This window comes from Coptis chinensis, chromosome 4, assembly GCF_015680905.1.
Source record: "Coptis chinensis isolate HL-2020 chromosome 4, ASM1568090v1, whole genome shotgun sequence".
NCBI lineage: Eukaryota > Viridiplantae > Streptophyta > Magnoliopsida > Ranunculales > Ranunculaceae > Coptis > Coptis chinensis.
The window spans coordinates 22,245,408-22,257,778 of NC_141459.1; the positions used below are offsets into that span (position 1 = coordinate 22,245,408).

General features: G+C 37.8%; 1 protein-coding gene and 1 long non-coding RNA gene across 2 annotated transcripts; both read right to left on the reverse strand.

Annotated features, from left to right (window-relative positions):
- Positions 1-4,086: 4,086 nt before the first annotated feature.
- LOC147502637 (uncharacterized) lies at positions 4,087-5,959 on the reverse strand. Its single transcript, XR_015220030.1, has 3 exons — positions 5,838-5,959; positions 4,372-4,777; positions 4,087-4,296 (listed from the first exon to the last, which is right to left on the reverse strand). It is a non-coding gene; the product is annotated as an uncharacterized LOC147502637 (long non-coding RNA).
- A 2,943-nt stretch (positions 5,960-8,902) lies between these two features.
- On the reverse strand, positions 8,903-11,412 carry LOC147502638 (uncharacterized). The gene is made up of 6 exons (XM_086604578.1): positions 11,087-11,412; positions 10,767-11,000; positions 9,717-10,004; positions 9,525-9,627; positions 9,140-9,435; positions 8,903-9,065 (listed from the first exon to the last, which is right to left on the reverse strand). The coding sequence occupies exons 1-6, from the start codon at positions 11,410-11,412 to the stop codon at positions 8,903-8,905; spliced, it is 1,410 nt and encodes a 469-aa protein (XP_086460704.1).
- Between the last annotated feature and the right edge of the window lie 959 nt (positions 11,413-12,371).

Consider the following 12,371-nt stretch of genomic DNA (forward strand, 5'->3'; position numbering starts at 1 on the left):
CCCTCTCTCATTAAGACGTTATTGGAAAGGACATGCTGATAAGAAATGATTTGGAGTCAGCTTTTAAACTAACATACTTAGATGTTCTTTTGCCAGCGAACTGAATTTGGTGTCGCTCCTAGACTTGTCATACAACGATGATCTGAGATCAGTGAACTAATCTGGATGACAGTTTAAGGGAGTGTCGAACCCGTATGATAGTTTGTGGGGAGTATTAAATTCGTATGACAGTTTACCGTGGAGGTGTCAAATCCATATGATAGTTTAGGGAAGTATCAAACTCGTATGATAGTTTGGCGTGGGGATATCAAACCCGTACGATAGTTTAGGAGAGTATCATACTCGAATGACAGTTTACCATGGGGATGTCGAACTCCCGTATGACAGTTTGGCGTGGAGATATCGAACCCGTATGATAGTTTAATCATACTCATATGACAATTTACCGTGGGGATGTCGAATTCGTATGATAGTTTAGGGGAGTATCAAACTCGAATGACAGTTTACTGTGGGGATGTCGAACCCGTATGATAGTCTAGGGGAGTATCAAACCTGTATGCATTGTGGACCAATTTGTGGTGTTTTAGTCGACTGCATTGGGTGGACTAAATAGCGGTGGCTTGTGTAATATTGCGCTAAGAGCTTATGAATTGCCTTAATAAAATAGAAGTTGGAGAGGGCTTATGAGCTACCTTTATAAGTTTTACTTAATTGCTATGATATAATGTGAATTGGAGAGGGCTTACTTAACCGCCTCGATAGTACATGTACACTACAAACGTATCAGCACTTTTGTGACGGCCGGGAGGTCGAATTATTATTTTTGTGACGCCCGCAAAGGCGTTGGAATTTAGGCGCCCTGTTGGTTGGTGTCGATTATTTGTGACGCCAAGGTGCCGTCACAATTGTTATTTATCGGCCTTTATCGCCCGTCACTAAATATACATTACTAACGCATCGTCACTAAATATGAATTACTAACGCAGATGCGCCGTCACTAAACGTGCATTACTAACGCCTCTACGCCACTATTGAAATTTCAAATCTCCCCAAAACTGGTGCTATAACTTGGCCAAAACAAATTAACGCCTCGATGCATCACAAGAATTATAAATTTGCCTTTTTTAAAATGCTTTATCGACTGTCAGCGTCACAAATTATTATATATTTGAAAAAATAATATTTGTTTTGGTTTCCATCCTAATATTTACCTTATCCCGTTCCCCTCCAATTTAAGCGTACAAGAGAGGAATCTCATCATCTAAAACACAGACCAATATTGTTAACCACAATTAAGCCACAATTGTGCCACAATTAGCTGGAGCGACCACTACAAATTTCCCACAACAGCTTTACTTAATCGGTGGTCATCTACCCTCTGGGCCACCAAAGAGTCCATAGCTTAATCAGCCTTCCATATCACAATGCAGCTCGGTAACCCCAAACAACCCTTCTCTTAAAAGCTCCACTTGATGCAAATTGTTAACCAGAATAGCAATGCTTAAGCTTTTATTGTTGCAGGACTGATGAAAAGTCAAACCACAGCAAGCTTAATCACTCTCCATCCCCCTTTTTGTTCCATGAAGATCCATACGCACTCAGCCCTCTCGGAGGATCAATAGGAAAGCCAGATCCAGATCCTCTTGTGGATTGTATTTTCTCTTTATTGCTTTTGGGTTTGTTTGGTGGTCGCCGCTTCGAAAATGCCATAGAAGTCAAGAGAGAGGTAAAGGAAAGGTAAAATAAGGCTAAGACTTCAATCAAATTGATAAACAAATAAAAAAAAAGGGCCAACTCTAATAACAAGATGAAGACATGGACATACTTGTAATGAGATTTGTAACTCAAGATTCACATTTGGATCTGCTGCAGGCGTTGGAGTTTCTCGAATCCCTCCTCCCATATTCGATTCACGGCCTTTAACGAAGCTGCTCTTTGCCCGCATAAATATCGTCAATTCAAGCTGGCTGGTAGAGAAAATAATTGCATGATAGAAAGAAAATAGTACCACTTTGTGCCTTTTGTGGAAGAGGTTGCGGTTCTCGATTAGTGTTCGGATCTTCCTTTTCATTTTCATATTCAAAACAGGCGTAAGAGCTTCTAGCTACCATCTAAAACCATCTATAGAGGACTCTAGGAGATGCTACAAAAGCCTCACGGTTTACATAAATGGCCTCAAATACAAGAAAAACATTTTGAAAAATGGTTTGCCACCTAAAACAAAGAGCATGAGGGAGTCTCACTCGACACATTAAACCGATAGGTGAATAGCATTTTCCGAACAAAAGAATGACATAAGCTGAAATAAATTAATTATTACATACCTTCTAGCTTCCTCATCCCGAGTTTAGTATCAAACTCCTTGCTCGGTGGATACTTGGGCAAAGTTGATGGATCAAAGTGGGTAATGTATGGCTTTGTTGTAAAGAACTGACCAAACAAATGATCTTGAAGTTAGGAAAAGAAATAGCGGGGAAGTATATATATTAAAACATTACTTCTCAAACCAGATGCTCCACATAGGACATAACTAAGAAGTGAAATTTATTGACCAAGCCTTCGCGAAAAATCAATTTCTTTGGGTTTCGTTAGAACTAGGTGGATTTTATATTAAAAAATTACAGGTAAACGTGTAAAAGCTGAAACAGGTTGGGAGGGAACTAGTTCATTTCTTACGAGAAGCACAAATACACAAAGGAGGACTCGAATATATTTGTCCGAACGAATTTGATTATATACAAAGAGGGTACATATCACATGACCGACCTTGAGAACTTCGTGCAAAAGAAGCGGGCATTCTTTTCGCACACTTTTCAAGGAAGAAATCATGGCATCGGATAACCCGCCACAAAAATATCATTACTAGATGACGGACATTGGTTTGGAACAACAAGTATACAATCCTAAGCTATTAGTCGACACAAGTTTTGCAAGGTAAAGGGGAGGGAGTTATGACCGGCATTTGATAGGAACAAAATCAAACCTCATCTATGCTCTTTGCAGTTTACAATGCATCACATGCCAATTCGGTTCAAGAACACGAAAACAAGAGAAAGTTAAAGTAAATGTGCAAAAACATTGAAAACTCACTTTGATCACCCATTTCTCTATATAAAACAAACACTTTTTTCATGACCGAGCCATGAAGTATGGCTTCACCATAATAGCAAAAAACGGCGGATAAAACCAATCGTCATCGCTTTACCAAATCCAATGAACAACGTGTAAAGATACTTTTTCGACCAACTATAGGTTCTCTGGTGTAATCACTCAAAAACAGCATCTAAAGAGAGAAATAAATCTCACCTCAAAGGTCAAATAGTGGAGAAGACTATTAATAAATTTAAGTATCTTTGCAACAAAGCAGTTGATGACCGGTAATACCAATTCCCGTGTTTTAAAGGGCACGAACTCCTGCAAAATTATAACTATATTAAATACAAACAGATATTAGATCTTCGACCGATTTGAATGATTATGCCGAGCCATACCGATGATTTTTCCATGCCCCACATAGTTGGCGGTTCACATGTTCACAATGGAACAAGAAGTGAAAAATCAACGATATTTTGTGAGGGCCTTTCTTGAGATAGTGAGGGGCGGGGAGCCATTGAACCCGCATCACCATCCAAGAACCATATACACAAAGAAAAAAAAAAATAAGTTAAAATTAAGATCATAAAACTGGAAATTCCAAGTATCATCCGCGAGACTTTAAGAAAGGGTTATGAGACACTATGGTTTACCAAAGGGATAACAGGTTTCCACGATGAAAAAAGACAAGAGAGACTGAAAGATTAATTAAAAACATTGTAAATCAAAGAAAACGTTTCCAGGCCAATAACGCTTATTGGCTCTTCTAAACCATTACTATCCAAAACGAGGTCTATTGACATCAAGATCTTTGAGGGTGCTCAACCTTTTAAGTGAAATGAGGATATTTCCTGCAAAATTAGACGGAAATCAATGAAACTGGATGCCATACCAAACATGCAAAAAATGTTATAGGGTAGTCTTTTACCACACAACACGTGAGGTCCTTGTGACAAGGATCTGCTGCAGCGGAATTTGTGGTCCATAAAAGCAAGTTCCAGAAGAGACTAATTTACCATTTAAAAGAAAAATTAGAACCAAGTTGTCCATTTGATATACAACTGTATTAACAAGAATTGCCTATGAAAACATAATTAACAAAAACGAAGTAAGCCGAACTTGTAACTTCTCGACAGAAATCTCATCAAGCCTTTTAACAAGCTCTTCTCGAGCTATATCCATAAAATGAACCAGAAAATCACCCTGTGAAATAGATGAAAATAACAGTCAAAGGTAGGGAATGGAAATAATAACAACTGAAAAGATATGATAACATACTAAGCTTCCTCATCCCGGAGTTTAGTATCAAACTCCTTGCTCAGTGGATACTTGGGCAAAGTTGATGGATCACAGGGGTATGGCTTTGTTGTAACGAACTGACCAAACAAGAGGATCTTGAAGTTAGGACCAAACAAGAGGATCTTAAATATCGTCAGTTCAGTACGCTAACATCTGTAAATGCATCATCTCTGCATAAACTTAGCCGTTCACACCTTTTCTTCAATGTAAATTTGTAATGTGTGTCAGACAGATTGAGCATACATTGGAACATAAATACATAATAATAATAATAACAAAAAGTCGACCATAGACAAACCAAGTGAACAAGAAGATTTGTCGAAGACACCGCTTTAGCTCATTCATAGTCGTGACCTCAGGATGCGCACTTGAGCATTTGTAGAGCCTGCTGCTTAGAAAATTCAAATGCAAAATAGCATAAAGTAAATGTAAAAAACAGTTGTAGTGCGAGTAACTTTCTAGTATAGAGAAACGAGAGATTCTGTTCAAAAGTAAATTGGTAAAATATAATGGAGTGAATATAATCAGCACAAAAGCAAATAGGTTCCCTGCAATCAACGAAACTTGTATCAAACATCTCCTTCTCTAGCTTAATTAATCTAGTCCAACGAAACTGAGCAAAATTCCTATACATTCTTCCAACAATGCCATTAATCAGTATAGTCATATAAACATTTCTACATCTCCATAAAAGTGTAATGCCTCCTGTTCTTCTTTTCTAACTAACCACAAAAGTCCAAATAAAACCACACATAATTCAAGTTCAAGTCTATAAATTCTCTTCATTTAAAGCCAACTCAACTAACCTTAACCTTCCACTTCTCATTTAGCAAATTCAAAATGTACCCTCTTCTCCATCAACAATACTAACACTCATAATGCTAAAATCAACTCTTAAAAACATGATACTCACTCAAAATTCTTCATTGTTATTCCAAAAACAGCCAAAAAAAAAAACTAAAAACCAATATAGAATGCTAGTCCAAAACAAGACATGGGCACTCTTATTTCAACTCCAGAGAACAAAAAACAACCCAAAATGAAATAAACCATAATAACTTTGCAAGAAAAAAAATGAGAGAAATAGAAGTTACCGGCGATTCCAGCTACATCATTGTAAAATGAGTATGTGGAAAGAAACCCAGAAGAAGAAAACATCAAAAGATTTGATTGTACAAATGAAAACAAAAGTTGCTGGAAAGGTCTCTCCTTAACTTGCACTTCCGCTTAAAAAATTACAAACTTTTTTTTCTTATTTTTAATGTTTCTGTCTCTCATAAAGCTACTCTTATAAACCATATAGAATATTTACTATTGATTTTCATCCATGTACAACACCAATTAGATCTACTCTCATAAAGCTACTCTCATAAAGATAACGGACATATATACTCGAGATCAAAAGCTAGTTCTTGAAATAATACAACGGAAAATATTTCCTTCACCTGAGACAGACTCTAGCTGAGCATCAATGAGATTCAGAGTTTCTTCAACCATGCATGTTAAACTGTCATCAGTAACTTTGCAGTGTCCTTATTGTGTTCTATAGAAACAACTTTTAATATCCCGGCTGTCTACCTTGGCAACAAACAAATAAAAATCTCTTAATCCTTTTCGGTTGAAATAAATAAATAATGGAATCATCGCCAGATTTCTCACCTAAAAGTGGAGCAGCTAGTGGTACTTCAACCTCTCCGCTAGGCGATTCGACACCTAACTTTCCTGTCTAAGTCCATCACCGCAAAGGAGTAATAAGCATTAATAACCCAAATAACAATGAGAAGTGTTTAACAAGATGGAATGAAACCCACCAAAAACTGTGGGAAGCTCGAAACTTCGAACTTGGGCACATGCGATCGTGTCTAGGGGACTTCTCGAAACTAAGAAGAAAACCAAAATGAGTCAATCCATAAAACCCATTTTCGCAATAAGAAGGAATATTGTGAATTTTACCTCTCTTTGAGCATGGGATCATGAATTTTAGGGCAAGGTCCCGACACACGGATGAAATTAATTAAACACAATTATAATTCAAGAAAAAGTAATAAAATGAGTGTAACTCCGACCTAGATCAGTTCCGAGGTGTTGACGAACAATCAATCAATCCATGGTAGTAATACACAATAGTCACCTTTCTCTCTCCTTTTTATCCAGGGCTTGAGACCCGCAATGCAAATTTTTTAGAGTTGCATTGGCGGAGTTAAAAAAGGGTTAGTAAACTTCTCTAAACCCGCAAAAGTAACCACAATACATATGAACAATCAATGGTAAAGAGCATACACACATATATAAACAAAAAGAGTCCATTCACTACTAAACATATCCATGAACAAAAGGTCCATACAAGACGCAAACTAACAATAGATAAAATGTCTGTCCCTCGTGACTTGAGTTCCAAATTAAAACGTAACAAAACAAACGAAATTAATCTTCATATTGCGGCTGCCTCCAAACCCAAATCAAGAAGACTCCAAAGAGCTATATCTCGTAGATACAAAATATCATCCTGGGGACCATCATACACAGGAGCATCACCAACCAAGACATTGGTAATATAGACAACCTTTTCATCTCCCATAATATCTCTAAAATGACATTTTTGGCCGTCAGTCTTAACATACCCATTAGCCACGTGTTCACCTTTCCTCCCCCCAATATCTTCACATTGGGTAAGAAGTCCTAGAAGGAGGGTTCAAAGATCCATTTCGATTAATCAAATTTGGAACTTGCTGAGTACGAGGGACAGGGACATAAGTAGAATCAACTTCAGTTGTAGGTGTAGATGGTTGGCCATTTGTCGATCCATTAAGTTTCACATGTTCAAGAATACCCTATACACAGTGAACAACAACAATTACATAAATAAAAAGAAGTTACAATTATGGGAAAACAAGAAATAGCACACGACACGTCATAACTTACCGCCATCATAGTCTCCATTCTCGTTTGGCTAGCCAAGAGGTTTCCCACTGTAGACTTCACCTCAGCTAATTCATCCTCAAGCTTCGATTTACTTGAGCTCTCCTGTTCAACTAGCTCCTCTGCGATAGCAAACGTTTGCAATTGTTTGTTGGACATGCAAGAGCTCAATCCACGAGTACGACTCCCTTTATCCTTCCCAAAAACTTGAGCCAATGGATCACATGTGATGTCGTAAACCGCTTCACCCCCATGTTCACTTGCTTCTTCAGCCATCTGTTCTTCAACACTTGTAACTCGATCCTAAATTTTTTGGGGCATATACTTGAGTATGGACTGCAAGACTTAATTAAGATAAATTTTTTTACAAACTCACATAGTATTCTTGGGCACGCTCCAAAACAGTCCCATCTCGATGTTTATGACCATATTTCCAACTATCCGTACGTCTATGCTTCTTCTCTGGATTCGCTTCATCCTACACAAACAAGTATACATAGAAAGTTATTAAATAGTAACATAGCAAATGAAAGGAAGATATACAGTAGTGATAATGATACATACAAGTTCCTCCAATATTCTTCCATAAGGTTTCTCGCCACAAGTATGGCCAATTAAGTTCAAGTTCTATTTTCAGCATTCTTAGCATATATCCTTTACTTCTTGTGCATTTCTCATGGATTGCAAATGCTTCCCAATGAATTGGATCAAACCCGTTGGACATGATGAAATAGCTTCTTGCTCAGATTCACAATTCTTCAATATTTTACCTCATAAAGCATATTTCCAATATCGAAACTTAGGAGTGAACCATTTCTCTATATTTTTCCGAGCCCCCATTGTTGGGTTCACATTGAGTTGGAACTCCTCCTACAAATCACATATATACATTTATATATATGCTATGACTAGTATGGTTATGGAAACAAAAATAATAATAAAATAAAATAAATAGTTACCATTAACTTTAACCAAACTTCATCTTTGAAAGAACCATCTACTTTATCCCAACTTGCATAAGAAATTGGGACAATAGCTCAGATCCAATAGCCAACTCTCTATCGCTCCACTTGGCACTATAAACTCCCTGCGGACCCTACCGTCGGTGCGTTCGCTATGATTGGCAGCTTACCATTACTAGATTGCAAAGTATTGTCTCCGCTGATTTAGATGGTTGGGACACATTAGGTTGATGTGAACTGAAGGAGACGATTGGGGCATTATGCGGTGTTGTGAACTGAAGGAGACGGCGGGGGCATATGCGGTGTTGTGAACTTGAAGGAGACGACGGACGACGCCACCTACGCGTTGTGAACTTGAAGCCATTATATTAAAACAACCTAATAATTGAAGAAAATAAAGTAAGTTCATCAAAACTAATATAGCACAAACTTGTTACATGATAAGAGATATTGGCACAACATATAATTAATCAACCAAAACGAAAAAATAATAATAGAAAAATAGAGGTCATGAAGTGTACATTACCAACAACAAAAATAAAGTGCATATTACAACTACTATCATTTGCTTAACTTTCTGCATCGAGGGGGTAGCAAATTAGGGCCGGTCATCAAAAAATAGATTGGACTTAGGTTGGCGCTTCTAGATCATCTACGTTACTACTCAATCGAGGAGGAGGATGTATGACCACCCACCAATCAAGATTTTTCAAATCATTTGAATAGAACACTTGACTAGCCTTGGAAGCAAGAATGACTGGTTCATCAAGTTGATGATGGACACTCTTGAGCCTATTAAAGTTGACCATCACCAAATTAGAATCGGGACAAAGTTTACAACCATTAGTTTTGTCCTCAACCCTCACCCAATCGCAATAAAGACCACTTCATGAAAAGTTGTGTAGTCCAACTCTAAAATTTGCTTGATAACCCCATACCACATGGTTTCTGAGTCGACCGGATTTTTGTCTTTCCTACTTGCCATAAATGATGTAATAGCCTTCATACAAACACCACTGTTTTGAGTGACAACAGTATCATCATGAGACTTGGTAGAAAAGACAAATCCATTAATGCGATACTTCTTATATGATTTAGCCTTGTGCATTGGCCCTTTAACAAACTGCCACAAGTCGCCTTGCGTATCTTTAGCCTTCAACAACTATACAACAAAGAAAAAGAAAATTAACAAAATACAAACAAAACTAAAAGGCTCACCCTAGCTACTAGAAATGTAAAGTAAAAAAATACCTTATTGTATAACCAGACAATGAATTCTGTCTGAATCTCCACTTCTGACTTTGCTATTCCTCTTCCTCTACCACGAGTAGTGGACTGCAAGTTACGATACTCACTGCAATTCATTCATGGAAGTCCATATATACGTGATTATTCATAAATTACCAAAACTAGTCAAATTCAAAGCCAGAATGAACAACCCACTTGTAGAATTCATCAAGTCTTTCAACTTGTAATCGAAAAATAAGCCATCTCCGTATTTGTATCCATTGTGCCGTTTCTAGCATCACAACTTTGAAGTCGAGCAAAGGCCCTTCATCAATGATCTCACCATTTTCGTCAAGGTAGCGCTTACGAGTCAATTTTTTATTTCCTCCACGTGGCATGTACTCCATGGCATATCGGACGGATTCAGAAACTATATAGGACTCTACAATTGACCTTTCAACATATCGTTTATTACTAGGTATGTTTTTACACTCTTTCATCTCCCTGTTAGTATTGAGAAATGCAATGAGTATAAGTGTGTTGTTAATGCCTATCTTTATAAAAGAAATTGAACTAAAATATATGACATTGTTGACTTACTGCTCAAAAGGATACATCCACCTAGGCCACACAGGTCCACAAATCAACGCTTCATTGGCTAGATGCACCATAAGATGGATACTAATATCAAAAAAAGATGGTGGAAGATGCTTTTCCAGGACACACAACGCTTCTACAATCATGACTTTGGCACCTTCCATATCCTTACGACATAAAACCTTCGAACACAAGATTCTAAAGAATAAGCTGATCTGTTGAAAGGCTCTTCGCAAGTCGCGGTTTTTTGGAAAAGCATGTTGAAGCAACATAGGCACCACATATTGCATTATAACATGATGGTCATGAGACTTCATCATGAGCAAAGAAGGTGGGTTGGAACCGACAATGTTGCTCAGGTTAGACGAAAAGCCCGAAGGAAGTTTCAAGTCTTTCAAAATTTGGAAAAATATTTTTCTCATCTGCATCTAAGACATAGGAGGCCTTTGGTTTTTTCTGCCTACCGGTATTTAAGTCCTCTTGCATCCACAAACCATCTGCGGATGCCCTTCATCTTCAAATCCTCTCTAGCAGCCATCAGATCCTTTGTTTTTTCAGGTCTAGGATCGATACAATATATGCTCGTAAACATTCTTCTCATCATGCATCACATCAACACAATGTCAAACTTTATGACTTGGCCAATATAATAGCTTAAACAAAATGGACCTCCTATAAAAAGCATTTGTAACTTCAACATTATCATCGTCGTCGTCGTCGTCATCATCATCATCATCTCTATCAACAACATTTACACTCCCATCAACTCTTGACCGTTTGGAACCTTTTTGGATCTTACCAGGTACATATTTAACGCGGTTAAACAATTTATCAACATCTGTTCCTTTAAGACGTGATGGAGGAAGGTTAAGCTCTTGCTCCCCATTGAAGTGCTTATTATACCTAAAGATAGAAAGTGTTAGAACCGCTTTTATTATACCTAACTTGATTATTTAAAAAAAAAACAATATTTGAAGTGTTTACTATACCTAAATGGGTGATCTAGATCAAGAAACAAACGGTAGTTTGTGTACACAATCTTCTTACTACAAGGTAAACACTCTGAGGGAGTGTTGTCACCACAAATAGGACATGCTTTATAACCATGTGTCACACAACCAGATAAGTTTCCTAGAGCCGGAAAATCGTGTATCCCCCACATCAACATAGCTCTTAGAGTAAAGTGTTCCCTCTTGTGCATGTCAAACGCAGGGACTCCTTCTCTCCAGAGCTGATCCAACTCATCAAATAGTGGTTCAAGGAAAACATCAATGTTTGTAGTTGGCGCCTTCGGTCCAGGTATTAACAAAGACATCATCTGAAAGTCGGATTTCATGCACAATGAAGGTGGGAGATTGTATGGCACTAATATGACAGGCCAACAACTGTAGCCAGTTGATTGAATGCCACGAGGATTGAAGCCATCAGTTGCAACTGCAAACCAAACATTACGCCCCTCGATGCTTAATTCTCGCCATCTCTCTTTAAATTTTGTCCATTGGACTTTGAATCAACAGGATGTTGCATATAATCCCATGAAGGTGTTGCTTTCGAGCATGCCATGTCATTTCCCCGCGTGCTAATGATGGTATCGTATACAATCGTTGGAGTCGTGGACCTAAAAGGAAAATGTCTCAATACTTTTTAGGCACTTTGGATTCCTTCCCTTTTTTACCCTCCACTTTATATCTAGGTGATTCGCAATGAGGACATATCGTCAAATCTTTCTTTGTCCCATAATACAAGATGCAATTATTCTCACATGCATCAATGCGCTTTGCTTTCATCCCTAGGTCTGTCAACATTTTCTTCATTACTGGCCACTTTTCAGGTAAAGTATTTTCTTTTGGCAACCAAGTTCTTAGCATAGACAAGAGTGCACTCACACTATTTCCGGACTAACCATACTATTTCTTCAAGTCATGAAGCTCTACAACTGCAGATAGAGTTGTCACAGGACCCTCACATGAAGGGTATAATTTTTCTTCGGCTTTACTTTTGTATTCAGCATACTTTTTACCCAAATCTGGTTCGGGAACAAAAGGTTGTTCAAAATCAGAAATTTGATCAGTAGCCCTTCCATACACATCACCCCTTACACCTTCATGCACGCCATAACAAGCATCAACAAGATTTCTCCCAAGCCCTCTATCTTCAATGTTTTCATCTTCAACTATGTTTACCACGGGATACTTCAATTGTTTTTCACCATGTAAGGACCATATAGTATAACGTTAGATCAAAACCATTTTGAATTATATGCCTTCGGACTTC